The sequence below is a fragment of the Physella acuta genome, unplaced genomic scaffold (assembly GCF_028476545.2).
Source record: "Physella acuta isolate Inbredline_101_S28 unplaced genomic scaffold, ASM2847654v3 ptg000117l, whole genome shotgun sequence".
NCBI classification, from domain to species: Eukaryota; Metazoa; Mollusca; class Gastropoda; family Physidae; genus Physella; species Physella acuta.
Window position 1 is genome coordinate 574,486 of NW_026731637.1, and position 27,838 is coordinate 602,323.

Here is a 27,838-nt window from a genome sequence, read left to right on the forward strand (position 1 = left end):
CCCAAGTTCGCACATCTCTCTCTCTCTCTCTCTCTCTTTCTCTGTCCGCAAAAAATTTTCGCCGGACATCACGTCAGAATCGGCAGCGATATATCGAGAACTTTTTACGGACTTTTGTTGAAAAAAATATGTTAGATGTTTTAAATGTATAACCACAATTTTAGTTAAAGAAGAAAAATAAAAATTAAAGGCGTATTCGAATGTAGAGAAACAGTATTATTTATGCAACCGGAAAAGCATTAATATATGTGAAAAAGAACGCATAAAACTGTGACGTCACTATTGCTTATACATTAACTAATGACGTCATCTGCCGTGTTTAGAATGAAAAGAAATGAACTATTTCATTCAAATTTGATTTAGATCTACGTAGCCTACACTATGAAATGTATACAATACAATTTTTCCGGCCTAAACTCATAAAATTTATTTTATGTATTTGGATTCTAGATCTAGAGATTCTAGATCTAGACTAAATCTAAATCTACGCAATAACTAGATCTAGACGTAGACGCTAAGATCTAGATTTAGACTCTAACTTCTCTAAAATCAATTCCAAAAATAAATTTCTAGATTCTTATATTAGGACTCAACTATTTCAAGACTTATTTATTTTATTCAAAATCTTTGTTTGGAACTGGCTAATTTGGGATAAAAAATTAATTTGAAAGAATAGGCATATTCGCGTAAGTTAAGATTTTAAAATACGTGTTTCATTCTCCGTATTTTATAAGTTGCCTAAATAGCGGAGATGTTAGTGTACATTAAACCACGCAGGTGGTGCAGGTTCGAGACACAGCAAGTCAACTTGGTTAATGTATTATTTTTTATTATGCTCGGGCTAAACTTAAAAAAAAAATTCTTTTAGAAATCTAGATCTAGATCTAGATTGTCGGGTGTCCGATAGGGCACTTCCCGGCGCCGCAGGCGCTTCAAATTTGGCATGATCTTGCCTTGATGCGACAGAACACGGGGGCCGGTTGGCCGAAAAGTCTACGATGTGGGGGTCAAAACTGACCTCGACTGACCGGTACCTTATATGAGCTATAAATCGAAAAAAAAATGTCCACGGAGGAACCTCTTCATAACTCTTGAGGTCGTAGACCGACCTTCGGGCGAATTAATTAAGCATTCAAATTCTCAATGTTTTCGAAAGCCTAAGCGAAGCTGGGCAGCATGCCTAGTAGGATATAAAAGCCATAGATTACTTGATCCACGACCTATAACTATAAATATAGGTGATAAGTTAGTACCTGAACCACTTATAAATATAGGAGATAAAAGGTAGCCATGGATTCCTTGATCAATGACATTCATCACCAACAACCGACCTCGAATTTACAAAACGATTATATCCCCCCCCCCTTTGCGGTTGGTATTGATCTGGAACTGACCCGTACGTCTTGAGGTGACGGCGTACAGTTCTTCACGGGGGTCGTCACACACGTCACGCGAAACATGAGATTTGGGAGGGGGGGGGGGCGTCTAGAGTTGCAGACAGGTTAAACGGGGGTCTTGGTTTGTAGAGATGATAATCTTGGTGTGTCTCTATTTTTAGATGTATAAAATTACAATGGTATGAGATGGGTAGCCGGGTGTTCATTTACCAGGATGGTTATCTACTTCCTGGTTTAAACACGGGCGGTGAAAATATCTAGTTCTGTCCCTTGTTTCAGTATACTGGGTAGAAGACAATATCTAGTTCTGTCACCTGTTTCAGTATACTGGCTAGATGACAATATCTAGTTATGTCCCATGTTTCAGTATAGTGGGTAGAAGACAATATCTAGTTCTATCCCTTGTTTCAGTATACTGGGTAGATGGAAACATCTAATTTTGTCCTTTGTTTCAGAACACTGGCTAAATTATAATACCTAGTTCTGTCCCTTGTTTCAGTGTAGTGGATAGATGACATTATCTAGTTCTGTCCGTTTCAGTATACTGGCTAGATGGCAATATCTAGTTATGTCCCTTGTTTCAATAAACCGGGGCACAGAAACAATTGATAATTCAAACCATAAGTATGTAAGTATCACTGCAACTACGCCAAGTGCCCCAAAGAAAGCAATGATAAATGTACACACAGAAAAAATCCTGTAAACATAAAACCTTAATGGGACAGCATGATCAGATGATAGAGTGCACCACAGCTAACCCAAAAAATCTAGAGTTCGGATGCTGGGCTTGAGTCCATAGGAGATCCTTTGAGGTTAACCGCAATTCATCAATATCCCCACAATAGTAGTGTTGACCTCCATAGCAACAGGTAAACTCTACGACTACTTCATCTGTCCCACAGACTTTTTTTGAAATTGTGAGAGATTTGAAAATATTGTTATAAAAATCTCAAATTCATCTGGGTTATGAGTTGTTTTCATAATATTGTTAGATGCACTATGTCATTGGTAACTAAAACCAGTTGAGGGGTATTTTTTATTTGATAACTATTTAATTTTTTTTTAAAACCTATCAATTGTGTAAAGATCTGAACATATCAAGCATAAAAATAAATGGTGTAATGTGAAGGTTACTAATGGTGAAAAGCTGACAAACTACATGTCTTATATAATATGACAAAGTTTATTACCAAATAGATATATGCAAACATAACATTACGTCAATAAAACAAATCCTGTCAACAAATATAGTCAAGGGAAATTACTTACATTTGTAACTAAACTAACTATATATAGATTAATGTAAGGATATTCTTAGATCTTTGTCTCAATCATATTATATAAATTTTGTAATCCACTTAATTATAAGTAATTTCAAATAATAGTAAAGAATACTAAAATAATAGCCATTTTGGCAATGATTGTTGTACATGATGAAAGTATACATTGTCATTAGAACTGTGTTATAGCACAACTTTATTTATGGTGTATTTGTAAACTTGCATTTTAAATTGTCTCATTTTTTACGACACAAGTCTCATAATAAATAAATAAACAATCATAGTTTGATGATTACTACTTCATTAGAAGCATAGCTTCTGATGTGAAAAAAATATTTACATTGTTTTTTAAACACTTAAAGACTTTAACAAAATGAGTTTTTTTTCTAGTTCCCCCTTCCTTTGCCAGGCTTGTTTCCACCACCACTACCACCGCCCCTGCCACCACCTCGACCTCCTCCACGACCACCTGGTTGAAATGCTCCTGTTAAAAAAAAATACATAAAAATAAGAGTCTCAGGACTTGTAACACATAAAGAAAAATTCACGGATAGAAAGAAATTAGTTAACTTTATTTATCACATGTTCTTGAGTGAGCTTTACTTCAATAAATAGTTGAAGAAACACAAGAAAAATCATAATAGTATAGGGAAAACATATAAGCCCCAATCTCAACCTCAGATTACTGCACTTTAGCCTTGCTGAGGTATGGGCTGCCAACCAAAGTAATGATGACACTTACCCCTTCCCCTGCCTCTCTGACCAGCTCCTCTTCCACCTTTAAAGTCACCCCTGCCTTTGGATTTCTGAACAACTTCTTCTTTAACCATATCAATCACTTCATCTGGTATACGAAGGTATTTTATGGTACTCCCCCGAATGTAGCATTCTGGCATTCTCCAAAACCTATCACCATCCTTTGATCATAAAAATAAGAAGAGCATGCAAATGAAAAAAAAGATTTATAATAATATAAAAGTAAATTTAAGAAGAAAACAAATTTCTATTTACAAAAATTCTAATTCAAAAGCAAACTTTTACCCTGGATGTGCAAATAACTTCACGAAGATTGATGTTCATCCAATTGTCACAGCTCACTAAATGACCATTGTAAGTTTCGCCATTCTTTAACTCCACAAGCTGCATTAGCAATAAAGTTAAAATAAGCTTTAAGTGTTTTTACTTAAAAGAAAACTAGATAAGTGATAAAGAGAATTTGGAAAAAAAACTCTGAAAGCCCTTATGGCAAGTTTCTTTTCCCTTTTGTTCTGTATAATTCAGTAATTGATCAAGTTTAGGCGCATAACCAGTTGACACGTATCCTTAATTGTAATGGAGGCGTGGTTGAGTGTTAAATTTGAAAAAAAAAGTCTCGAGTTCAAACCCGCTGGCAGATAATTCTCGATCCCTTCCAACACTAATAATTAAGAACGAAGAAGAAGAAGATCAAGTTTATAAGTTCTATCTTGCAAAATAAATAATATTAAGTAAGGCCTTTATAACAATGCATAATTTTTTTATTCTTACCATAGGATGATTAACAGCAGTTCGAAGAAGAGATAAAGGTAGCTGAAAAAGAAAATTAAATGAATAAATTTTCCAATGCGTTTTTGTACTTGTTGCTCTTTTAGTAGCTATTTTAGTGAAATACTCCGTCATCTGGCTGTTAATAAGTTAGTAATAATTAACAATTTAGTAGCAACCTATTAATATCCAAAACCAAATCACGTGTGCTGTATCAGAAAGTAATGGTTTTCCTGAGTGCACAGCCGATACAGAAAACCCTAAATTAATTTATTCAATTTTGCTGTATTTAGCGGTTTTGAAATAGGCATGGATCTCTTGTTTTTACTGAAACTGTTTAATTTCTAGTTTAGGCCTAAATGAAAAATTACTTTTTTTTTTAAATTCAGAAATCTAGTGATAAATGTAATAAATTCAACTGTAAACTAACTGGTAGTGTGCATCACTGTAACATTGTTGTCTGTTGAGTACTCAACATCAACTGTAGTAAAGTGAAATTACAGACTAGAATCTAGATCTAGTAATAACTGGTAGACTAGATCTATTCTAGATCTAGTAACTGGCCCTGCTGTTGGTTGAATTTGAGAGTGAGACAGAGAGTTTGTTAGTTGTTAACTAGGAAATTTTCTACTTACCATCCTTAATACAGATATGTTCACGTTACTCGGCAATCAATGAAATTGAGAATTTATTTACAGATCTAGATTCTATAAGTGTTTTGAGAATAAGTGAATTTCTATGTTTACATGACATAGAATGCTTTCCAACGTCTATAACAATCGTCGAAGGATCCTCAGTGTAAAATTCGAGTCTAAATTTGTTAAACGCATCAATGCCGTAAAATTTACTAGATCTAGATAAGTAGGCCTTTAAAAATAAAAACCGTATCAAATATTAATTTTACCTAATAATTGATAATAATTAAATGACTATTAAACTATAAGTCATAAATATAATTTATACGCAAAGTATTTAATGAAATATTAATTATGATAAGAAATAAAAGATGCTACGACAACAGTTTCTTGTCAAAAATAGGTAGCTGAAAGTTTTCTTAAAAACACTCCGGCTTTTTAATGCAGCAGAACAAACCTTGTAACGAAGATGGACTTGGGTTTGGCATTTGATGATGAAGATCTTGAATTTGTGAAAAAGAAAGATAAAGAAGGCCGAGCTGGGACGTACTGCGCAAGGATGTTAAAACCAATTGTAAGATTAACGTTACGGGTAAAATCTTAGTCAAGTTTAGCGTCGTAAATTCCAACGTAGCTAGTAATGTGCGATGAAGGTAACTAATGAATATTTCTTTCATGTGGCCATATTTATGTCATATTTTACATAATATAACAGATAATTGAATAACAAATCACAATCCACGACAAAAACAATAAAAAATATCCTGGAATAAACTTTAAACTACCCCGTTCGAGACAACAATGAGTAAATACAAGCAGCGGCCATGTTTCAAAAACCATAAATTGTCTATTCGCATGTCTTTTGTGTTGATTTTGTGGTTTAATATGATTGTTTTGTATTGATTTAATATATGCCTGGGGGTCGTCCATAAATGACGTCACACTCGTAGGGCGGAGGGGGGTCCGTAATTTTGTGACGTTGTGTGATGAGGGGGGGGGGGGGGTTGTAGGCTGAGGTGTGACTCAGAGGCGTAGCGATGGGGGGACGGGGGACATATGTCCCCGGGCGCCGACCTTAGGGGGCACCAAATTGGGTTGGAAAAAGTAATCGAAAGTTTGAGGGGGGGTGCAAATCAAAAGGTTGAGGGGGGTGCAAATCGAAAGTTTGTCCCCGGGCGCCGAGAAGGTTCGCTACGTCTCTGAATCTTGATGCATTAAAAGTGATATTCGGAAATTAAGAGCCAGACAGTCAACATGATATTTCAATTTAAGTCCAAGAAAATAAATTTCCTCAAACGATGGAACATTACTAAATTTTCATGATACCGACACGTCATAATTTGCAGAGCCGCCTGAATTGACGTCACAAATCTCCACTCACTCCCGTAGCAAATCATATGTGACATCATTTATGGACAACCCCATATCACTCACTTGGGTACTTGATATTGACAATTTGACAACAAAGGATAACCAAAATGTGTTTGACAGGTGGAGACTTGCGATCGACCATAATGACAACACGCACTTAAGGGGTGGACTGGCTCATTGTTTTAGATGATGTTTTACAAGGGAAGCTGGTGGAAAATACATTTTGTCTCTCTGTATATATAAATGATGACAAACATTTAATGTTGTCAAAATTATGGTTAGAGATCTTAGATAAGGCAGAGTGAAGCGTAATTTTTTACATTATGACTTGTTGTGACATTGACAACAAAAATATGACGGAGGTTGGGGTTTAATTAAGGTAAAGAGAAGTAAAAAAATGTCATAAGTTACGATAGAATCACTAATTGATGAAAAGAAAAACCTGAAATGAAAATAGTGAACATTCAAACAATAAGAAAAAACTCAAACTATATAGTAATAGTAAGATCAAATAAACATTAGTAAAAAAAAACGTGATTTAATACATGGATACAAGTTGCATCTCACAATGCTTCTAGAATTAATAAAGTTGTTTGTTAGGAAATTCAGTTTTTAAAGGGCAGAATTTAAAAAAAAATTGCTTTGTAATACGGAGTATACAACAAGACAACTATACAACAAGACAATCATATTTAAATACATTTTCATACGAATAGAAATGAAAGGGAAGCTACTCTAAATAACATTTTCTTAAGATGGCTGCTGTTTTTAATAGCAAATTTACTATCTCGAACAGGGTTGATAAAAATTAATTTCAGGATACTTAAATTGATTTAGTCATAAATTGTGATCTATTATTCAATTATCTATAATATTTTATCAAAATATACGAAAATATACTCATATTTAATGACATATTCATTAATTCACTCTCTCCCACATTACTAGTTTTGGCCGAATTTTCGATGCTTAACTAAGATTTTACCACGTTACGTTTTAAAGAGAAGTTAGATTAATAATAATTAATATTAAACTAATAAAATAAACTAATAATTTTTATACGAGCCGACCCCCGGTGTCATATTCCCGGTCCGCTATTAAAATTTACTAATTTAGATCTAGATCTAGTCAAATTTAGTTGAAGTTGTTTTATAAATGTTCTACTTTTCAGTAATTCATAATTTGTGAATTCGACAGTATCAATGCTGCCACTGAAAATATTTGCTTCAAAACACTAACAGTAGGTCGTTAAGGACGACGATACCCCCCCCCCCCCCTCCTTTCCCCCTACACTACCCCCCCCCCCCCCTGTGAAAGCAACCTCCTCTTAGTTACCTCCCCTAAGTTTAAAATCATTTCAAACTAAATTATCTGCCCCTAATAACCATCACTAAACCCGGCTCTACGATTGTAAGCATTATGCTCACCAGACCATGTGGGGGTGGGGAGTGGTAGGGATATGCCTAGAGAGGAAGAGAGGGGGCTGCTAGGCGCGCTTACAGCTTGGTGTTTTCTATGGTCTCCATGAAGAGAATTATATATATAGATAGTATATAGGCCTATTAAATTAAATTTTTAAATATTAAATGAAAATAGTCATAGGCCTATCTTTACTTTAAGATAATTAGTAATAAGTTTAATATAGTAGCCTACTATAAGTAGGGCCTAACTAAATAAATATTAGGCCTAATAATTAATAAATATACAATTTTATATATATGCTTCAACATCAAAGCCTTACCTTTGACAAAGGTAATTATACTAAGTACATTTACATTAAGTACAGTAGTGAAGTCAGAAGTAAAATCATGTAATGAAGTTTTTTATATTATTTCTTGTTACTGCAAAAAAAATATCTATTTTCACAGTGGTTTGATTCAGTTCTGGAGTCACATTTAAAAGGCTCCCCATGTGCAACAGATTTAGACCCTGAGCAAGTCCCTCATACATTTAAGATGAGTGGTGATTACCACTACCATCAACAAAATTTTGATAAAGCAGCTGAACAGTATCTGGCATCTTTGGGTGAATACAGAAATCTTACACTCTAAAATGTGTTTATGTGTAACTTCTCTTTGAACTAATAAAATAATAAAGTTTTCAGTTATCATGCATTTCTTTGTGTCATCTAGATAGTTTAGAATGTTTTATCTTATAGGTGGTTGCAATTCTCATGCAGTCTTCCATAAACAAATTTTACAACTTTCAAGTTTTTTTTTAACTAGATATATTGCCCCATAACTATGTAGCAGTACGCCAGGATATCACTGAATCACTGTGTCGGTGTTACATTTATTCTGGCCATACAGAAAAAAGTTTGCAGTTGGCTAGAAATTTGGTGAGAAAAGCAAGCACCTTCAATCTATTCACTTAATTGTCTGTTGTAGCTTATAGAAACTGGTAGAAGTAGAAAATATTTAAACTTAAATAACAAACACTAATTAATAATAATTAACGGAAGTTGATCTTGCAAGAATGTAACATTTATAGTTTATAGAAATTTTCTTTGACTGAACAGGTTTATTTTTAGGTGAAGGAATTGATGAAAGAAGACGTTGCCCACCAAAGACAGTCATTAATATTATTGTGTACAGTGTGTGAATTAGCAGAAAGGTGGGAAGGTATTAAATTTTTTTTTACTAAACTGATGTCAGATATTATTTAATAGATACCATGAATAAATGTCAAAAAATATGTAATTAATACTAAGAATAGGTTTTTATATATATGTATATATGTGTGTATGTGTATATATATATGTATATATATATATGTATATATATATATATATATATATATATATATATATATATATATATATATATATATATATATAAATGATTGTCAAATTGTATTACAACAGAATGTGTAGAGTGTCTAGAAAAATTGTGTTTGATGCAGCCTTATTATGCTCATTTTTGGAACCAACTGGGAGATGCTTACCTAAAGCTGCTGGAGCATTCAGATTCAAGTCTGATCAATGATGATGAATCAGCTAGAAAATATCACATTAAAAGACTTACTTGCTACATCAGAGCTAAGTGAGTTACAAAGTCTGAATTAAAATATCAAGTTATTTTTAGAACAGCATGAACTTAGTTTATGGAAGCCTGTCATTGAGAGGAAGTTGGAATATTGTAATGCTTTACTTTCAGACTTCTACACCAGGCAATTATTGGGACTGCTAGCTGTTTTATCCGACTAAGGAATGTCAGTTTAATAGACAAGGTAATATTAGATTTGGTTACCTTGGAACTGTTTAATGTGTAATTGAATTGAATGTTAATGCAGCTTTTTTTTTAATATTGAAATTCCATTTTGAATGATTTAATTAAGAGGAAATCTTAAGCTTTCGTATTTTTTTTACATTTTTCCAGCTTGAAAATAAAATTAATACCATTCCTTGTTCACCTGAGGAAAAAGTTCTTGCCACAGAGGTATTTAAATTTTCTAAAAGTAAAACAAAATTATTGAAACATTTTATGAGTAGAGGAAAAGCACGCAGCTATATATTTGTAGATTTGATGGTTATATACATTGGTCAAAACTACATTATAGAAAATTATAAAAATATATATAAATCTAAGGATTGATGGAGCAGAAAAATTTGTGATTTGATTTCATGCACATCAAGTTTTACTTCTTCAGACGTATATAAAAATGATTTTTCTAATTACAGTTTACCCAGCAAGAAATTGAGACACAAGGAATTGATTCAAAAGTGAGATTTTTCTTATTGAAAAATATATTCAGCATTTCAATTTTTTTTTAAGTTCTGAAAAAATAAATTGCTTTTTAAACTTGGCCATAAAACTAAGTAATTTAATACCATTTATTATTTTAAAATTTATGGTCCAGTTGAAATTGTGTTTTTCTTTCAGGACTCAGTGGAAGAAAATTGTTTACCAGAAACTGTTTTAGCAGAATCTAAAAACAACACAACACACTCAGATCTGTTTTATCAAAGATTCTGCTCTTGGTGCCCCAGTACAACTTCTCAAGAAATACCTAATACTTAAAACTTCAATAAATTTATTGTAATAGTTCTTTCAAGAAGTCTTTTTGTAATTTATGTTTGCCATAATTTTGAATGATTTGTGATCTAACTTTATTGTGAATAGATAATACTAATCTGCAATCAAGATTCTTCATAATCATAAATGCAAACAATTAAAAAGTTTGTTGACACTTTATTAAACATAAATATTGCACACAATGTATTGGTATGGAATGAAATTAAATTAACACAAAGATTTGCAATCAGTTTAAGTAACTATTAAAAAGCTTACAAAATCTCATCAATTACAAAATGCTTGAGGTACTATATTCCAAGATTTAATATTTAATTTTCTTGTTCCCTTGATTTTAAATATGGCTAAATATTTCATTGGAAAAAAAAACTAGATAAAAGTGTACAAAAAGAGGGTACCCAGAAAAATAGAAAAGACAAACTCACTTTTCACTCTATCAAAACAGTTGAGCAGAGCAGCCAACTTCTGCCTGTTTATAACTAGCAATTCCAGGCATTCATAACTTAACGCAATCTCTCTCTCTCTCTTCTAACCAACTCATGCAATAGCCAAAAATAACAAAAGGTATTTAGATTCTGAATTATAATGAAATCCTCACAGTATTTAAATGTTTTGATGGACTTCATCAATAAAAACATTTGGTGTTACTGTCAATTGATTGATCTAGAGTTACTGGATGAAAACTTTGGATACATATATAAGATATACATGCTTACCCCCCCCCCCCCCCCCCTCCAAGTATTCTGTTATACTCAAAACAGAATATATCACAAAAACTGTCTGATTCTTCTAAGACAGAATCTATGTCATTTTAAGACAGGCCACAGGAAATCCATCCCCTTTATGTTTGCTGACCAAATCCAGAATGGCTTGCTTCTTGTGTAAAGCCCTCGAAGTCTCCAGCTCGTACAAAGTACACAAATTAAAGAGCACGCCTTCATGTAAATTATTGGCAGGGTCACTGTGTACCAGCTGTTCCAGGGTGTTGAGGGCATCTTTTAACCTGCCCAGGTACAGTGAACAGACTGCCATATTGTTCACAGCCTGTAAAGTAGAACATTGAGTTACATCATAATAAACTATACACATGAAATCAATTATCACATAAAAACAGTAATTACAACAAAGATCCCTATATATATCTGGTAAAGAAGGTAGAGATCATGCAATTCAGGTACTAAAATGTGCTTGATGAACTCTGGAATATTGTACAAATTTAATACAAAGGCAAGTTTGTGAACAAGATTTTAACGTAACATCCAGTCAAATTTTTCTCCTTCACACGACTTTATATTTCTTGAACAGCCATTTAGCTTTTATTAAGCCAGGTTACTCTGTTCCCATGTACAATTTCTGAACTTACTAGTACAACAGGCAAAACTTGTTTAAAGAACCACTTACACAAGTGTTATGAGGCTGCATTTGCACTGCGGATTTAAAGTGTTGGTATGCATCAAAGAAGTTGGCCCCACACATTGCCACCAAACCCCTAGAAAAAAACTTCTGGTTTAATACAGATATAAGGTTTTTTTTAATATTCAAATACTTATTAAAGGCTGTTTCAGTTTTTCTACAACTCAACACTGAATTATTCTCACAAGTTTAAAATATAATGAAATAGTTGGGTAAAAAGAAGATGTAGACGTACCTGTTGATTAAATTGTGACAGGAAACAGTGCTATCTATCTTTGAGGATTCAGTTTCAACTTCTTTCATAATCCTTGTAGCTTCTGCAATATTCCCCATCTAAACTCCAGAAAATAATGTAAAAAGGGATGAATAATAGTTTTGTTTATTTTTTGTTTCTTAACATTTACAACTATTGAAAACATCAATATAGTGTAGCTAAATAGTCGCTCAAAAATAACATTACCTGTAAATGAATTCTACCTATTCCAGCCAAAAGTTCCAGATGTGAATTTTTATCCTTTTCTAATAAACTGTTGTATATTGATAGGGCACCTTCATAGTCCTAGAGGTGTTAATAAAATAAAAAGTATCATAAAAGCTGTTATTGAAAATTGATTAGATGGTATTTAAATAGTATTTCTTAAAAACGTCATAATATATTTTTAAATTATATTAACTTTGTATTCATCGATGCACAAAGTAATATTTCAAATGGTCCACAGTACCCCTCCCCATGATGCACTTACCTAATTATAAAGTCACAAATTACTTGATGTCACTCACCTTTACTGCCAACATAGTGGAACCAATTTTGTAGGTTATATCAATTTCTCTTTTCATCCACAGTTCTAAAGAAACTGTTAAAATAAAATAAAAGACATGTTTTAATCTTGAACTCCTCCTCAAAATTAAGAAGTTTTTTTCTAAAGATTCTGGAGCAATACTAACCTTTTCTGGCCTCATAAGTCATGTGCGTAGCACTACCATCTTCACTTAAGTCTGAGCTAAGATTTGATTTAATCTGTATTCAATCAAAAAAAGAAAGTCTTGATGCCAAAAAAACAACGTTAAAACAAATTGAACATCAAGTTATGAAGTTGTGACCAAAGAAAAATATGAAACTAACAAAAATAAATGTTGTTTACCCTGTTACAGACAGCAAGCATGTAGTACAACCTATCAAGGCTTTCCTGGCTACGTCCACAAAGTAAAGGTAGCTCTGCATGCAATAAACGCATTGAGAAAGAAACCATGGAACCTGAAAGTAAAATAATGAGGTGATCTTAAATTTAAAAGCTATGATAAAAGCAATCAAAAATGCAAAAACAAGTTTATGTAATATTAGTAATAAGAGAATCAATGTTACAGTTTATCTAATCTAACAGTCTAAAAAATAGTTGAACAATGTGACAGTTAATCCAACTAAACAAAGTCTAAAAATAGTCAAAGGTTCACAACACTTATTCAGTTGTATGTTAACAATTACCTCTCCTCCCTGGATATGTGTTAGCATAAAACTGGAAATACAAATCTGGTGTATCTAGGTTATGAAAAGCTCTCATTTCAGCATCTGCTTGTTCATACATTCTCATCTTAACCATCAAGGCAAAACGACAAAACCAAAGCTGGAGCGAATGTGGGGTGTGAACAGTCTGAAGATTAAGTTTGCCAAAACCTTGTCCAACCTGTTCCAGTAGACGGCCTGTCAAATCTATTGCAGCACCAAGACATCCTGCCTCCTGTTTAAGATTATTTTTATTAAATGTAAAGATATTATCAACATATCCAAGTATTTTTTTAAGAACAAAATATCCCTAACTTTCTCCTTTATTTAACTACTGGCTATAGCAGTGCAATACTTGACTAGATGATAAGTACAACCCTAGCAATTATTAAACTTACAATAAGCTTTTTAAGACCATCAGCGTCTTGTGTTACACTATTGACAGTTAACACTGATCGTTTGACAGCTTCCTGTTCACCCATATAACGAAGTACTAAATCTTTCACTGGATCTCCCTAGTAAATAGTGTATATAAAAGCTTGAATATGTAAAATAAAAGCATTACCAATACAAGAATCAATTACAATATTACATTTTTCATGCTTATATTATTTAGGGTTTCCAGGTGTCCAGTTTTGAACTGGACAGTCCAGTATTTGAGCAGACTGTCCAGGATAAAATAAATATAAATACTGGACAAGTATATGAATAATACTCTGTTACCCCCCTTCTTCTGCTTTGCGGCATACCTGAGAAGGGAAGGATGGAAAGGTGTCCAGTATTTTCGGAAAAGGTATCTGGCAACCCTAATATTATTATATTTAAAATTTCAAAGTTATAGCCTACTATAAAAGATAAAAAATAACATGAAATCATCTTTAAATTGTTATTTTAAAAATGCAATGTAACACATACTTGTGGTTCATTACTAATAATGCCTGGTGAGCTCAGAAGTTCAATGGCTGGCATAAAAGTTCCAAATGGGCTGGTAGCCATCGTTTTTAAAACATGGCTTGTAGCATCAGACGGAATCCAAGCATCATGTCTCCGGTCAGCATCACTCATACTGAGAATAGATGTAAACACATCATCATTGGCTCCAGCTGATCCAAATGGTGAAAATATGGATCCGCTCTTGGTCTCTGGGCTGGGAATATGAAAGGGGCTACCAGGAACAGAGTTCTGTGCATCTAGACCAAGTGTGTTCATGGGACCCAGTGGGGGGCTGGATGTTAGAATGTCTTTGTTAGAATCCCCTGACTGGTGAACGGGTGTGCCCATGGGAGACAACTGGGACGGTGTTGTTCCAACGACTGGACCCTGGTGCTTCAAGCCGGTGTCAACAGGTGGGTTGAGAACAGCAGGTGCCTGTTGACTTGCAGGTATATTTGCTACAACTGGAGCTGATTCAGCGTGCTCTGAACTACGAGACACCTGGGACATAAACCCTGGCTTGTCGTCATTTTGTGTAAACTCTTCTATCTCCTCTTCTGCTAGGTCAGCAATCTGCAGGTCTGCTTGTTCAATCATGCCAGCCTCTGTCTCCCCTGAATAAAAAGAATATTTATATAATACAACTATTTTATAAATGGGAGACAACTTGCAATTATAAATATCCAAAGATATTTTTATTTAAATAGCTAAGCTTACAAATATAGAGCTGGTAGAAAAACTAATTGATACAAATATTGTAGCAGAAAGCTTCTCAAGAATACCCAAAGTTCTCAAAAGTTTATTTGGTTATAAAGTTTTTATTTGCCTGAAAATTTATAAAAAACATTTAATATTTAGTAATGGGTGATAGAGGTGATCTGGATTATGATTGCAATCTGGGAGTGGTTCATTTTATAATCAGATGCCTCACCTATACATTGAGGATTAACTGCATTATAATATGTTGCAGAAAGCTATAAAAATATTAAATCTTTTCAGAAATGAAGCACATTGAAAATACCTTCAAAAACTATGGTCTCTGGTTCACAAGTAGATGATTTGTGTTCCCTGTGATGAAAATGCGTGACAATTTGTGAGGGTATATTCTCTTCAGTCTCTTCAAAAACTTCAGATACTTCCTCATTTATCTTCTCGTTTTGTTCAGTAAATATTGAAGAATCAGCATCCCACTTATCGAGTTCTTTAAAGTCTTCTTCTTCCCGTTTCCTCAAAAAAGAATTTTCTCTCCTCATACCTTCCTCACTTTCTGGAGATAAAGTGGTTGGAATAACATCTGTATCTTTTATTTCTGTCGCATTCATTTCTGATACTCTTATGTCTTCATCAGATTTTGATATAGCTATGGACATAAACAGGTCACTTCCTAGTTGATTGTCATCTTTAACTGCACCAAGCGAGTCGAATATGTCATCAGAGGAATTAGCAAAGTAGCTGCTAATGCTAGCAGCTCCATCTTGGCCTTTTGTCTGAAAAATTAACATTAAAAATTAATAACCATAAAAACTGAATAACGTATTTTCAAAAACATATATAAAGGGTTTGAAATCACCCACTTTTTCTTGAGTATTAAACAGAATATTATTAGACACTGTTTCCTGGCCATCATCCTTTTCAACAGATTTGCTGATAAATTCATCTCCAACTTGTTTTTCAATGTTAATTTCAATGCCTATTTCCTCCCCGGGGGGCTCAAGATCAACAGTTTCATCCAGTGGGAGAGCATCCTATGTTAGTAAACAGTTACAGAAATATAACTTAAAGTAAACTTATACAAATGTACAATCATTAAACAACAACCCTTCTTTAAAGTGCTGTACCTTTCCAACATCTTCAAAAGCAGAGGGCTCCAGAACGACAGAGTCTAAAGTGTCTGTAGTTGGTGAACTAACCATAGCAGAACTCAGACTGCTGTAAGGAGGTTGTAGATGACCTGATTCCTCATCATCATCTTCAAGCATAAAGTCATCTATTGGACTTGACATTTTTACTGCAAGATTTAGGGCTTACATTAAATTAATACATTTAGATCTAGGCCTATACTACTACTAGGCCTATTTATTATTTAATTTGATAAAAACTAATACTAATAGAAAAACTAACATTACTGTTCAGGAAGGTAGCTAAAGTTGAACAGCAACTAGTACTAATAACTAGATCTATGTGTTAGAGTGTTTGACTGCTAACCCAAAAAAACTGGGTTTGATTCTGGGTGCAAGTCAGTAGAATTAAGTAGAACATCCCTGAGTCCACCTAGTTCACTCTGATGGATCATCAGATTTGAAAAAGGTAACTCTTAACTTTTTATTAACTAATGTGATTTTAACTATGAATACAATAACAATACTTTCACACTTTGTTACACTCATTGAAATTCTCATACACTGTCTGGCTGCTAGGAGAAACTCAAAACTGAAAGTCTCCTCTCAGCTCAGCAGCAATGAGTATTATGAATAGAATCTAGATCTAGACTCTAGATAGTCTAGTTACTAGTAAATAATAGATCTAATTAATAATTATACTAATAAGATAGAGATAGAGTATCTAGACTCTAGAGTGCGCTAGAGTCTAGACCAGGGGTCTCCAAACTACGGCCCGCGGGCCGGATGCGGCCCGCGATGTCCTCTCATCCGGCCCGCGGAGATCTTTTTGTTTGTTGCAGATGGCTGAGGAACTTTGCCCAGAAAAATCAAAGACATGCCTGGAAGAAACTGGCCCCCGAACTGAAATTTTATAGTTAATGCGGCCCTCGGACTGAAAAGTTTGGAGACCCCTGGTCTAGACTCTAGGGCTAGACTCAGACTGTGTCTACGTCTACTCTACTGTCTAGACTAGACTACTAGTACTACTACTAGTACTAGTACTTGCTTCCTTAGTGACCTTAGTACTAGATCTAGATCTAGTACTAGATCTAGAATCTCTAGACAGTCTAGACTCTAGCTAGAGTGAGTAGAGTCCTAGGACCTAAGTCCTAATCTATTAATCTAGTAATCTAGATCTAGTCCTGGCTAGAGTCCTGGACAGTAGACTGGTAGAGAGAGTAAAAAAAAAAAAGAGTAGAGTAGAGTTAGAGAGGTGTGTACATAGTCTTACCACATCAAGATCTAGCCTGGATCTCGAGTGAGGTTTAGAATTAGCTTCAGTGACTCTAGTATTATATTATATTAAATGAGTAGGCAGTGCCAGTAGGCTAGGCCTAATTTTTATTTATTTTAGAACATACAAAAAAGTGCTTAGTAGTTGTCAGAAATTACCAAACAATACCAAAACGTATGACCGTAATAGTATTTGACCTTTTTGGAACCATATTATGTATAATAATAATATAGGCCTAAATTATAGTTGAAATTTGTGTAACAAATTGTAAAGATTTCTAGATCTATATGGTAATTAAACATACGCCCTATAAAAAGACTTTTTTTTTCATTTCACTAGCAGCTTCTACCAGTGGCCTAGGTAAGGGTGTGATTAGGGAGTTAGAATCCACCTACGCTACATCACCCTAAGCTATATCTAAGTTATTATTCTAAGGGATCAACAGTAAGCAGGTTTTATTACGATGTGTAACGGTGGGGAGGGAGAAGGTTAAAATCGAATGCGTTCTAAAGCTTCAGTAAGTAAGTCAGTGTCCATCATAGTGATATATACGTTAACTACTTTAAAAAGAACCTTAGTGTATAGTGCGACGATGAAGTTGGGTAAACATTGATAAAAGATCGTGTAACGTCATCTTTCCACAACCTCTTTTTGTCTTTTTTATATTTTAATAGACAGCTTATAGAATAAAAATATAGTCTTATATGTGTAAATGATTAGAAATAATTCGCAGATGAAGGGATATTGTAGTCGTGCAGTACGTATACAATTGCGCGACAACCATGTAACTAAGTCCATAAATGACGTCACACTCGTAGGGGGGAGGGGGTCCGTTATTTTGTGACGGTGTTTGATGAGGAGAGAAGGGGGTGTTCAGATAGTGTAACGTCACACTTTTGCATTATAAAAAAGCAATGCTATAAAAAGAATTTTAGCCGTTATTACGCGTTTTAGAAAACTGTTCATTTTAAAACACTCTAGGTTGACAACAGATTTTTTTTCTACGCATTTCCCCTTAATAAGTATGGTTATTAGTACGACCTAATATTATTTATTTAGATTGCATTGTTTTCGAACTATTTGATACTGTACATACTAGATCTAGATCTAATTGCTAATTATTACAATATTTATGCCACACTATCATATTTTTACGAAATCATTAATTTCTAATTTCATAACTTTTTTTTCTCTGATACGTAAACATGTATTCGAAATGAAAGCTAGTTTTTGTATTCTTCAAAATGGCGTCATCCACAGACTTCTACTTACGTTATTATGTTGGCCACAAAGGGAAATTTGGACATGAATTTTTGGAATTTGAGTTTCGACCTGATGGTAATAATTTACTAAATTTATCATTGCTTTGCTGTAGCTAAATATGGTAAAATCACGATATAGCGTCGGAAATTATTGGGTAATGTTCGTTGAGTTTCGGTAACATTCAATACATTCGTTACTGTAAACCATAGTTTATTTGACCGGTGAAATAAAAATAAAGTCAAGTGCATTAAATTAATGTTTTAACTTAATTTACAGTTTAATTGACAGAAAATTAATAACAGATAGAAAATCTAAACATTATTAATAAACTCGAGTGTAGTAATTAATGTTTTTTTTTTTAAGAAACAGAAAAAACCTGCAGAAGATTTGCGACAACCAGCTCTAGTTCTGTTAGTAAATAAGACGATTAGATTAACTAAAGTTAAAAGTAGTAAGAATAACTAGAATAATGTTTAGTAGCAGCAATAATTAGCACATACACTTAATATAATTAGAAATACAAAATAATTAGCAAAACAGTATTTAAAATGCAACTAAAATCAATCCTTGCACATTTTTAAACATTATGTATTAAAAATAATATGGCGGCAAATAAATGATGGTTTACGGTATTTCCGGTGGTTTCCGGAACGGCTCGACAGACTACGCCATGGTTTTACTGTTTTTTACTGCTGTACAGTTCCGGAATAATAACCGACGCTATATCGTGATTTTACCCTAAATATTAGTTATCTAATTAGACAAAATCAAAGTTCTTTTTAAAAAAAACTCCATTTGTATGATGTCCGATTTTGTGCACCTGTGACTTTTTTCATTTTATTAGACTGGGAATAGCCGCTATTAACTTTTCCTGGTCGCAACTGTTTTTAATACATTGAATGTTTAAAAAGCATGTACGGCACAATGCTGAGTGGTCAAGTGGAACAATGAGTGGCTGGAATGCTGGATGTTGTGAGTTCGAACCTATCGACTATCAAGTAGCGATTCAAAAGCCTTCATACTTTTTTTACACTAGCTAGATCTAGACTAGATCTAGAATTAAATGACTTGAGATCTATTTATTAAAGGGTTAGGCCTATTTTCCTTAATTTTTTTCTCATTTCTGACGTGATTGCGAGCATATTTGCAGGAAGAAAAAACAATTTCACCTATGCAGCTGCTCCACCACAGAAGTTTTGTCAGAAAAATAAAGAAAAAAGAGTAGTTGTTCCTATTGCGCAGCTGTAAAAGAATAAATTGGGTCCATTGTGTTTAATGGTGTTTAATTTGTGCCTATTTCGCACTTATTTAGGTCATTGCGTCTTTGCCAACAAGATGGCGTTGGGGGGGGGGGGGGATCTTCTTCGGAGTAGTTACTTCGAATTAAAAAATTGCTATTATTAGGGGCCTAAGCCCTGGTTTATAACTGTAGATTTAGAGTGCATAATTGATCATCTAGGCCTATGGAGCAGATATGAAAAGAAACTACACTTAAACCATAATACTTTTTCTTATTGGCCAAAGAACACAGCTTTCTTAATGATCTATACCCCACTCCCCAGTCAGACATTATTTTCAGTTGTATTTAGTATGAAAAGTCTACTGGGAATAATCCCAATACTGCTGTTCTCAACAGACTGGGTATAGGTTTGTTCTTTCACACTTGGATTTTGATTTAGCTGCATTATTTTACTTAATCTGGATTTCTATTTTTATTTTACTTTTCCAGATCTCTACTATCCTAGTCTGTCTCATTGCAATTTGAATTTAGTGACTAAATTTTAAATCAAATTAGCCAGGGTAATCTCATTGATATTGGATTGTTGTACAATCGATCAAACCATTCCAGAAGTATTGTAAAATGTAATTTTTTGGCACTAACTTTTGTAATACATTTAAAAATTTGGATAGGTAGATTTTAGTTGCATGTTTTAACATGCTTCTAAAAATTTTCTAATCATATTTTATTACCAATCATTTTTCTAGTCTTTTTATTTTGGTAGACATTTTTTACTAGGTCCTAATTGTCACACATTTTCTACAACTTTATAATTCTGTTGTTTTTTTTAAATACATTAGCCCAAGTACTAAACTTTACTTATTATTTTATTTAGATCTACTAGATAGCCACTGAACAAAATAGCTGAAAAGGTTTTGAACACTCTGCACTCCGTATAGTCGTGGCATTTTAATTTATTAAAGCCAATATTAAAAGCACAGGATCTCTAGTAATAGCCTATTTGACAATTTTAAGTTAATTCTATTGCAAAGAATATCCTTTAAGATAGAAAACACAAAAATGTAAGCCCCAAAACAACCTAGAGTATAACCTAAACTTAATGTCATTTTATAATTCTAACAGATTTCCTAAATTGTTCTTGTGGCTATATTTTGCTAAATGATTTTTTCTATTTTCTGAAACAGGTAAGCTTAGGTATGCTAACAACTCCAACTACAAAAATGACACCATGATCAGAAAAGAGGTATGTTATTCTACATTGTAGTTAAAGCCCTTAAGTACTTGTAAAACTATGCATTGCCTTTTCACATATATCTTTACATAAATTTAATTTGTTTTTCACACTTTGTAAATGTCATTACTGTAAAAAACATTTCATCAATTGTAGGCTTTTGTACATAAATCTGTTATGGAAGAGTTGAAGCGTATTATTGAAGATTCTGAGATCATGCAAGAAGATGACAGTGCTTGGCCATCACCAGACAGAGTAGGAAGACAGGTGATACTTTGTGTATTAAAATTATTGAATTAATTTGTCCCAAAAGCTCAGTTTAAACATTTGTTTATATTTATAATATAGTATCTCAAAGTCATGATATTTGTTTTAAGGAATTGGAAATTGTAATAGGAGATGAACACATTTCTTTCACAACATCAAAGATAGGATCATTGCTGGATGTCAATCAGAGCAAGTAAGTGTTGAGTAAAATTTCAATTTTTGAGAAAATGTTATTTCAGTCTTGATATCCAATGTCGATAATGTCACACTTGTTTTAAAATATCCTTTATTTTACATTATTTTGTTTGTAAAATACACTATTATGTTTCTTGGAATGTCTTTTTTGTTTTATTTTTCCCTAGATACTTTTCCTGTAATTTTTTTGTAATGCTGACTTTTTAAGGGGACACATGAGATTTTATGTAAAATACCTTGAAAATATATAGTTTTCGATTGTGACAATCTAACTTTTCAACATCTTAGGAATGTTTCTTTCATTTATTTTGTCTAATATTGTATATAAATAAGTTTTAAAAGCGTTTTTAAAATCATAACTCTTGATAAATTAAGCCGAAAATGTACTATTTAGCCTACTTTGACAACTCATAAACATACTTTGTATTGATACCCCTCGCACGTCATATATCAAATTATCAATGGAAAGCTCTCGAAGGGCTGCTTTATTTAGAATCATGACCTGTTTTCATCTAAAAAAAATAGCAATAGACACAAGGGCTTAGAAAATTTCAAATATACACATTTCTATAGGCTATTGTTTAAAAAAAGTTGAGTTTGAAGAGCCACTGTTAAAAGCACATTGGTCCAAGAAGTTTCAGTTCCATCTCTCAGTTTCCAGAATAACCAATTATTGGCAGCCATTTTTAACAAAACTAGCATTTTCTATTGGCAAGTATTGATTTATACAAGTTTCAGTGTATTTTAGCTAAAATTTTACTGACTAATAGAATGTTAGAATGGTTTTCATAAATATTAGAATTAGGTTACTTTTACTAGGTAAAATAGAATTTAAAACATGGCCTTGAACTAGATTAAGATTATGGTACCATTAGAGTACTACTACACTACTTAGAATATCTTGATTAGTCTAGATCTATATTTCATAAAATAATAATAGAATATAATAATAATATAATAGATCTAAAAAAAAACTATAACTAAATCTTCTTGAAAGCTGCAACTTCAGCTGTGCCTAGCTATGTGGAAAGCAACTTCTGCTGCTGCTTCAGATAGTAAAGTCATAACAACAGTGAAGCCCAGCTCCACCCAACCCAGCCAAATGATTCTGCCTTCAAGCAAAAACTTGATTACTGTGATGCTGAACAAACTTCCCCTGCACTGCTTACATCGAGTCTGACCAGATATTTTATTGACTTTTGTTTCATGCAACATCTGTTCACTGAACCTTTACAGCTCAGGGTAGATAGCAGCAAGTCAAAAGGCTTGGTACTCTGCTGCCGTATTCATTGTAGCACATGCAACAAGGAGGTATCAAAAACAATGTCATTTGCTAAAATAAATTACTTTACCTGTGATGTCAACCAACTGTTTGTAGCAGGGATGCTAAATGCTGGTCTTGGCTTATGTGCTGATAAATTGTGTGATGTAACGGGATTATCCAACATGAGCCACACAATACATTATGGAGCATATAAATGCCATTTTTAATGCCTCAAAGGAATTTTCCTCTCTTCAAAAAGAAAAGGCAATTTAAAAAGTTACAGAGGTTGACTGTGGCTGTTGGTTTTTATGTGCCTTGGCTGAAACGATGCCACATAAGGAAACTAAGAATTGGTGCTGTCATAGAGCACAAGGCAGGACTGGTAATTGATTACCACATACTATCCAGCTACTGTCAGGTTAGTTTGGTGAGAATTACTTATTTTGTAAAAGGATCTTATAATGGTCATATAATTTTCATTTTACTGAATATGGGAATTATATTGTACTAAATGTTCATTTTCAGACTGGCCAAGACATGAAAAAATCATCAGGCTATGCTAAATGGCTGTAGGAGCAAAGCCAGACTGCTGCACTAACCATACTTAGTCAGCAGCTGTAATGGAGGTAGTTGCTTCCAAAGTACTTTGGACAGTGCCCTGAGCTGTACAAAGCAAATCAGAGGTGGTGACTCGAAAACTTTTGGCAGAGCTCCAGAAACAACCAAACGAAATTTTTTTAGAAGGCTGTCATCATCAATGTCCAGGAGCTTCAAAATAAAATATGGCATCATATTACCATTCTATATCATCTGACACCAAGCCAACACATGATCTGTGTCCTGAAGGAGAAGACTTTTCTACCAAAAGGCAGTGGCACAAGGAGGGGTTTTTTCCAGTCAGGAACAAATTAAAACATTTTTAGATGCAGTAGTTGCTCAGTATGTGAAGCCAGTTTATGAGCTGCTAACTGACAAACTAATGTCTCTAATGTGTCTGTTGGGCGTGGCCTGAATGCAAAGGAGAGCTTCCACTCAGTTATGTGGTCACATTGCCCTCAGCATATATTTGTAGACAGCAAAAGAGTAGCTATAACCACAGCCCTTGCAGTGGCTCATTTTAACAGGAGTCTAGAGGGGTGTTAGAATTTGCCAAGGAGATATGCTGCAGTGTAACTAGAGGAATGGAAACTCAGATTGTTAAAAGAGATCAGCTTTTGAGTTCGTAAAACTGAGAAGCAGGAAATAACTGAGATAAAGTGTAGGAAGGCAAAGAGGACTTAAAATAATGCTAGTAGGGAGGGGGGATTAGCTGTCGCTGAGAGAAATCTTTATTTAGCTGGGGTTGCTCACGATAAGGTTAGGTTACTTTATCGTTTTCTTATGTATTAACATTTTAAAATATTAATCATTTTTATTAATCTTTGATTGTTTTTTTTATAAATTCATAATTGAGGAATAACTCGATTAATTTTTTTTGTTGTAAATATACAATTTCACCTCATTTCTTTTTTTTTTTGTACTTGTAGGTATATGTTTGAAATTTAATGTCTGATTATTTTTCTGACAGCATTGCCATTGTATTTTTTAAATATATTTGTGTAAATAACCATGTTTACATTTCTAAAATTCCATTTCGAAATTGTTTTATGATTTTTTTTACATTTAAAGCTACACGGATGATTCTCTGTAAGGGAAGGTCGACTGAATGGAAATTTCCTATGATCATTTCAAATACACTAATCTATTGTATGACCTAGAGGAATTTTTTTTTTTTTTTTTTAGGGTTTTTTTTTTAAATCTTTTTTTTCCCTCTAGGAGTTGATTTATTTTCTAAACAATGTATAAATTAAATCCTTTTGTCATCCAGTAGAATATTACAAAGCAAAGCAAACTGTAAATAGCTACAACTCTTTCTATTATTATTATTTTCTGTATAATTGCTAAATATGATGAAACTTAATCATGGCTTCATCTCCTAAATCTTTATTTTTTTTTTTAAATACCTACAAGTAAAGTTTTAAAATGTTTGTTGATACTTTGCTAACATAAAATAGGGAAATAAAATGAATCAGGGATGTGACTTTTCCGAATTTTAGCGGAAATCCGATTTTTCCGTTTCAGTTGCGTTTTTCCTCCGCTGATTTAATTTTCGCCGAATTTTTCCGCGGACTTTCAATTTTTGTCGATTTTTTACGAAGTTTTAAAAATTAGGAAAAAAAACGGAAATGTCTTCTACGGAAAGGGCCGACAAGCTCATTCCACTTATTCGTATTTAAATTTAAATCGACAACTACTGTACTTAGGTCAAACGGACACTCGAATATGCGCATTTCTTTTCGATTGGTCGATTGCGCTAGGTATGACGGTGCTAGATCAAGATTAAATGTAGATTAAGATTCGGAATTTCGGCAGACTTACAAATTTTTCAAAGCACAATTTTTTATTCCAAATTTTCCGCTGATGTTTTTAGTTAACTATTTATCAAAAACACGGGAAAATGTAATCTAAAATAATGCAGTTATTCAAATAAAACTTACATCTCTTGAGCTTGGTAATCTATCTATCGATATAGCCTAATTTATCTATCGGTATTTTAACCCACCTAAATCTACAGTTTCTCTCTGATTCTATTTTATTTCGCGATCTCAAATTAATATGGAAATCCTTGCTAAAATTGACTATGAGGACTAGACTAACCCGCCCCACCTCGTACTAACGGTGTCTCTTGTGACCTCACCTTGACCCCAAGTACGTGTTCGGTACTGCTTGTGGGGGAAAAAATGACGTCACAGTCAATTTCAAATAGCTGTTCCTGCAATACGTATGCTTCGTAGGCCTACAGATAAAAAAAAAAATACTAAACTCAACGTGACTACGACCGTGTCTTGTTTGTGGAAGAAAAAATACGTACAGACTGTTTTTAAATTTTTAATAAGGGGTCTTCCATAAATAACGTCACACTCGTAAGATAGTGTAACGTCATATTTCTGCATTCAAAAAAGTAATGTTAGAAACAACTGCATTTTAGCCGCTATTACGAGTTTTAGAAAACTGTTGTAAAACATAGAAATTGAATAAGATACCCTATGTTGGTCGACCTCAGTCAATATTTTAGAAAAAAATCGATGTTTAAAAAAAAAATATTCAAATTCAATTCAATTCATTATAGGGGGGGGGGGGTCTGGATTTTGTAGGACAGAGGGGAGGTAAATATTGTCAAAAAACGTGGATGACCCCTAACAATTTACAGCTATTCCAAAAAAACAAAAATATCGATGTGGCTTGGCTATCAAAATGATTAACTTTGGTTCACACATCAGACCATTTCTAATCTTAGCTAACCTGGTCCATTTCATTTTTCCATCACATGAACATAAAACTTTCAAATTGTAACTAATCTTAATCTAGGCTCTTTACAGTTGAAGACAAATATTTTTACCAATCCAATCTTTAAAAGAATATTGAATATAGTGTATTAGGCCCCCTATTTAAAATTGAAAACAGGAGTACATCTAGAAATTAGAATCTACACCAGATTAGTAGGCCGTCAGTTTAAATTAGCTTAATGGTAAAATAAAACTTAATAGCTACTTTTGTTACATTGTAATTTTTAAAAAGTTGTTTATAAGGTAAACATTAAATTGCAATTAGACAAGACTTTCAATGTTATTTTAGAGTAACATTAACTTCTTGTATTTAGAATATTAACTTCATAAAACAATTTATTAGTACAGTAACAGTATGAAGCTGCTTAACCGCGATAAAAAGTAGATAAAGCATATTGAGTTATTATCCAAAAAAAAATTTCCTAATTTTTTTTCCTGGTCTGGTCACATCCCTGATGAATACACAGGCATTAAGAAAAAAACCTCATGAGTCTCCCATAAAATCAATGTTTATTTCTCTGTATCACTTGCAGCTTTATTTGTTATTTGTTTGAATTTTTTTATTGATTTCTCATGTTTTTTTCTTGCAGAGATCCTGATGGTTTGAGAACATTTTACTATCTGGTGCAAGATTTGAAGTGCTTGGTGTTTTCGCTAATTGGACTCCACTTTAAAATTAAACCCATCTAACTGTATTCCCATCCTGTCATTTTATTCTTCATCATTGGTTTCATTAAAATGTTTTTAATTTTACAATTTTCTTGTTATACTTTTATGGTATATATTATTTAGTAGCATTATGATTTAACAAATAGCCTGCTTGGGAGGACATATGACTGGTGTGTAGACTGTTTGACTTTTGGGTGTGCAGTCATTTCAATCTTTCATGCTCAAGTTTATGGTTTTACTAATTGTTAATTAATAAAACTAAATAGTATAACTTTTGTGTCTACTGAATCTGAGTGAGAGGATATAGATCTATATATACACATATATAAAAGTGTGTCTGACTCAGGAAACAACTTCTAACAGGTATATCATAATGATTTTTTAAAAACGGTCACAGCGCTTTTTTTTGAAAGCTGCTATATTAAGATTTCAGTATTCTAAGATACCAAATTGGTTCATATATCTCAAATAGTAAAAAAGTTATGAGGTTTTAAAATTTTGGTGGGGTTTTTTTTTAATGAGATCCTACAGAGTGCCATGTTTGGGAGGTTATATCTGTAAAAGTATATGACATAACCGATAATCATTTGAACTAACACAAAGATAGCAGAGAACAGACGTAATTTTTCTCAAACTTCAAAAATAAGTTCATCGTTGATATTGGGGGTCGTCCATAAATGATGTCACACTCGTAGAGGGGAGGGGGTCCGTAATCTTGTGTCGTCACTTTTTTGCATTATAAAAAAAGCAGAGTTAAAAAACGAGTTTTAGTGCCGTTATTTCGCGTTTTAGAACAAGGCTTTAATAAATTGTAATAGGAATTAATCAAAATACTCTATGTTAGCAGAGTTCTGACAAGATTTTGGAAAAAAATTCAACATCAGTTTTGAGGGGGGGGGGTTGTAGGCTGAGGTGTGACGTAATTTTAGGGGGGGGGGGGGGTCTGGCTTTTTGTGACGACTTGTGGGGGAGGGGGGGGGGAGGTAAAAATCGGCCAAAAAAGCGTGACGTCATTTATGGATGACCCCTTGGCTGTTCTCACATTTTGATAAAATTAAAATGGGAAGTAAAAAGAACAAATTGTGTACATTAAAAATAATAATAAAAAATCACCAAACATTTTC

The 27,838-nt window shown here is 33.4% G+C and overlaps 4 protein-coding genes across 5 annotated transcripts; 2 read left to right on the plus strand and 2 right to left on the minus strand.

Annotated features, from left to right (window-relative positions):
• Positions 1 to 2,567: 2,567 nt before the first annotated feature.
• Positions 2,568 to 5,023, minus strand: LOC131934749 (U6 snRNA-associated Sm-like protein LSm4). Its single transcript, XM_059290863.1, has 5 exons — positions 4,837 to 5,023; positions 4,205 to 4,246; positions 3,719 to 3,817; positions 3,420 to 3,594; positions 2,568 to 3,161 (listed from the first exon to the last, which is right to left on the minus strand). Exons 1-5 carry the CDS (start codon positions 4,837 to 4,839, stop codon positions 3,064 to 3,066), a joined length of 417 nt encoding a protein of 138 aa, XP_059146846.1. The 5' UTR covers positions 4,840 to 5,023; the 3' UTR covers positions 2,568 to 3,063.
• Positions 5,024 to 5,262: 239 nt separating this feature from the next.
• On the plus strand, positions 5,263 to 10,263 carry LOC131934751 (uncharacterized protein C8orf76). Its single transcript, XM_059290866.1, has 9 exons — positions 5,263 to 5,410; positions 8,076 to 8,232; positions 8,433 to 8,545; positions 8,738 to 8,828; positions 9,071 to 9,248; positions 9,363 to 9,435; positions 9,585 to 9,644; positions 9,887 to 9,928; positions 10,089 to 10,263. The coding sequence occupies exons 1-9, from the start codon at positions 5,306 to 5,308 to the stop codon at positions 10,224 to 10,226; spliced, it is 957 nt and encodes a 318-aa protein (XP_059146849.1). The 5' UTR covers positions 5,263 to 5,305; the 3' UTR covers positions 10,227 to 10,263.
• A 713-nt stretch (positions 10,264 to 10,976) lies between these two features.
• LOC131934750 (trafficking protein particle complex subunit 12) lies at positions 10,977 to 17,311 on the minus strand. Of its 2 annotated transcripts, XM_059290864.1 has the most exons (14): positions 17,197 to 17,311; positions 15,924 to 16,093; positions 15,660 to 15,830; positions 15,107 to 15,572; positions 14,068 to 14,699; positions 13,551 to 13,667; positions 13,135 to 13,387; positions 12,794 to 12,906; positions 12,597 to 12,669; positions 12,432 to 12,505; positions 12,112 to 12,210; positions 11,887 to 11,984; positions 11,640 to 11,727; positions 10,977 to 11,282 (listed from the first exon to the last, which is right to left on the minus strand). In XM_059290864.1, the coding sequence occupies exons 2-14, from the start codon at positions 16,086 to 16,088 to the stop codon at positions 11,040 to 11,042; spliced, it is 2,592 nt and encodes an 863-aa protein (XP_059146847.1). In that variant the 5' UTR covers positions 16,089 to 16,093; positions 17,197 to 17,311; the 3' UTR covers positions 10,977 to 11,039. The 2 variants fall into 2 exon arrangements, with proteins under 2 accessions (XP_059146847.1, XP_059146848.1); XM_059290865.1 differs by lacking the exon at positions 15,660 to 15,830.
• A 1,096-nt stretch (positions 17,312 to 18,407) lies between these two features.
• On the plus strand, positions 18,408 to 26,801 carry LOC131934778 (protein mago nashi homolog 2). Its single transcript, XM_059290903.1, has 5 exons — positions 18,408 to 18,537; positions 20,887 to 20,945; positions 21,090 to 21,200; positions 21,311 to 21,393; positions 26,636 to 26,801. Exons 1-5 carry the CDS (start codon positions 18,444 to 18,446, stop codon positions 26,733 to 26,735), a joined length of 447 nt encoding a protein of 148 aa, XP_059146886.1. The 5' UTR covers positions 18,408 to 18,443; the 3' UTR covers positions 26,736 to 26,801.
• Positions 26,802 to 27,838: the final 1,037 nt, after the last annotated feature.

Coding starts and splice junctions, on each gene's coding strand:
- LOC131934751 (XM_059290866.1), top strand. CDS start 5,306: ATGGACTTGGGTTTGGCATTTGATGATGAAGATCTTGAATTTGTGAAA. Junction 5,411..8,075: donor CAAGGATGTTAAAACCAATT/GTAAGATTAACG, acceptor CTATTTTCACAG/TGGTTTGATTCAGTTCTGGA. Junction 9,436..9,584: donor ATGTCAGTTTAATAGACAAG/GTAATATTAGAT, acceptor ACATTTTTCCAG/CTTGAAAATAAAATTAATAC.
- LOC131934750 (XM_059290864.1), bottom strand. CDS start 16,088: ATGTCAAGTCCAATAGATGACTTTATGCTTGAAGATGATGATGAGGAA. Junction 13,388..13,550: donor ATGGTCTTAAAAAGCTTATT/GTAAGTTTAATA, acceptor AATCTTAAACAG/GAGGCAGGATGTCTTGGTGC. Junction 12,907..13,134: donor CACATATCCAGGGAGGAGAG/GTAATTGTTAAC, acceptor TTTTACTTTCAG/GTTCCATGGTTTCTTTCTCA.
- LOC131934749 (XM_059290863.1), bottom strand. Junction 3,595..3,718: donor AAGTTATTTGCACATCCAGG/GTAAAAGTTTGC, acceptor TTATGATCAAAG/GATGGTGATAGGTTTTGGAG. Junction 3,162..3,419: donor TCAGAGAGGCAGGGGAAGGG/GTAAGTGTCATC, acceptor TTTTTTTAACAG/GAGCATTTCAACCAGGTGGT.
- LOC131934778 (XM_059290903.1), top strand. CDS start 18,444: ATGGCGTCATCCACAGACTTCTACTTACGTTATTATGTTGGCCACAAA. Junction 18,538..20,886: donor ATTTGAGTTTCGACCTGATG/GTAATAATTTAC, acceptor TTTCTGAAACAG/GTAAGCTTAGGTATGCTAAC. Junction 21,394..26,635: donor CTGGATGTCAATCAGAGCAA/GTAAGTGTTGAG, acceptor TTTTTCTTGCAG/AGATCCTGATGGTTTGAGAA.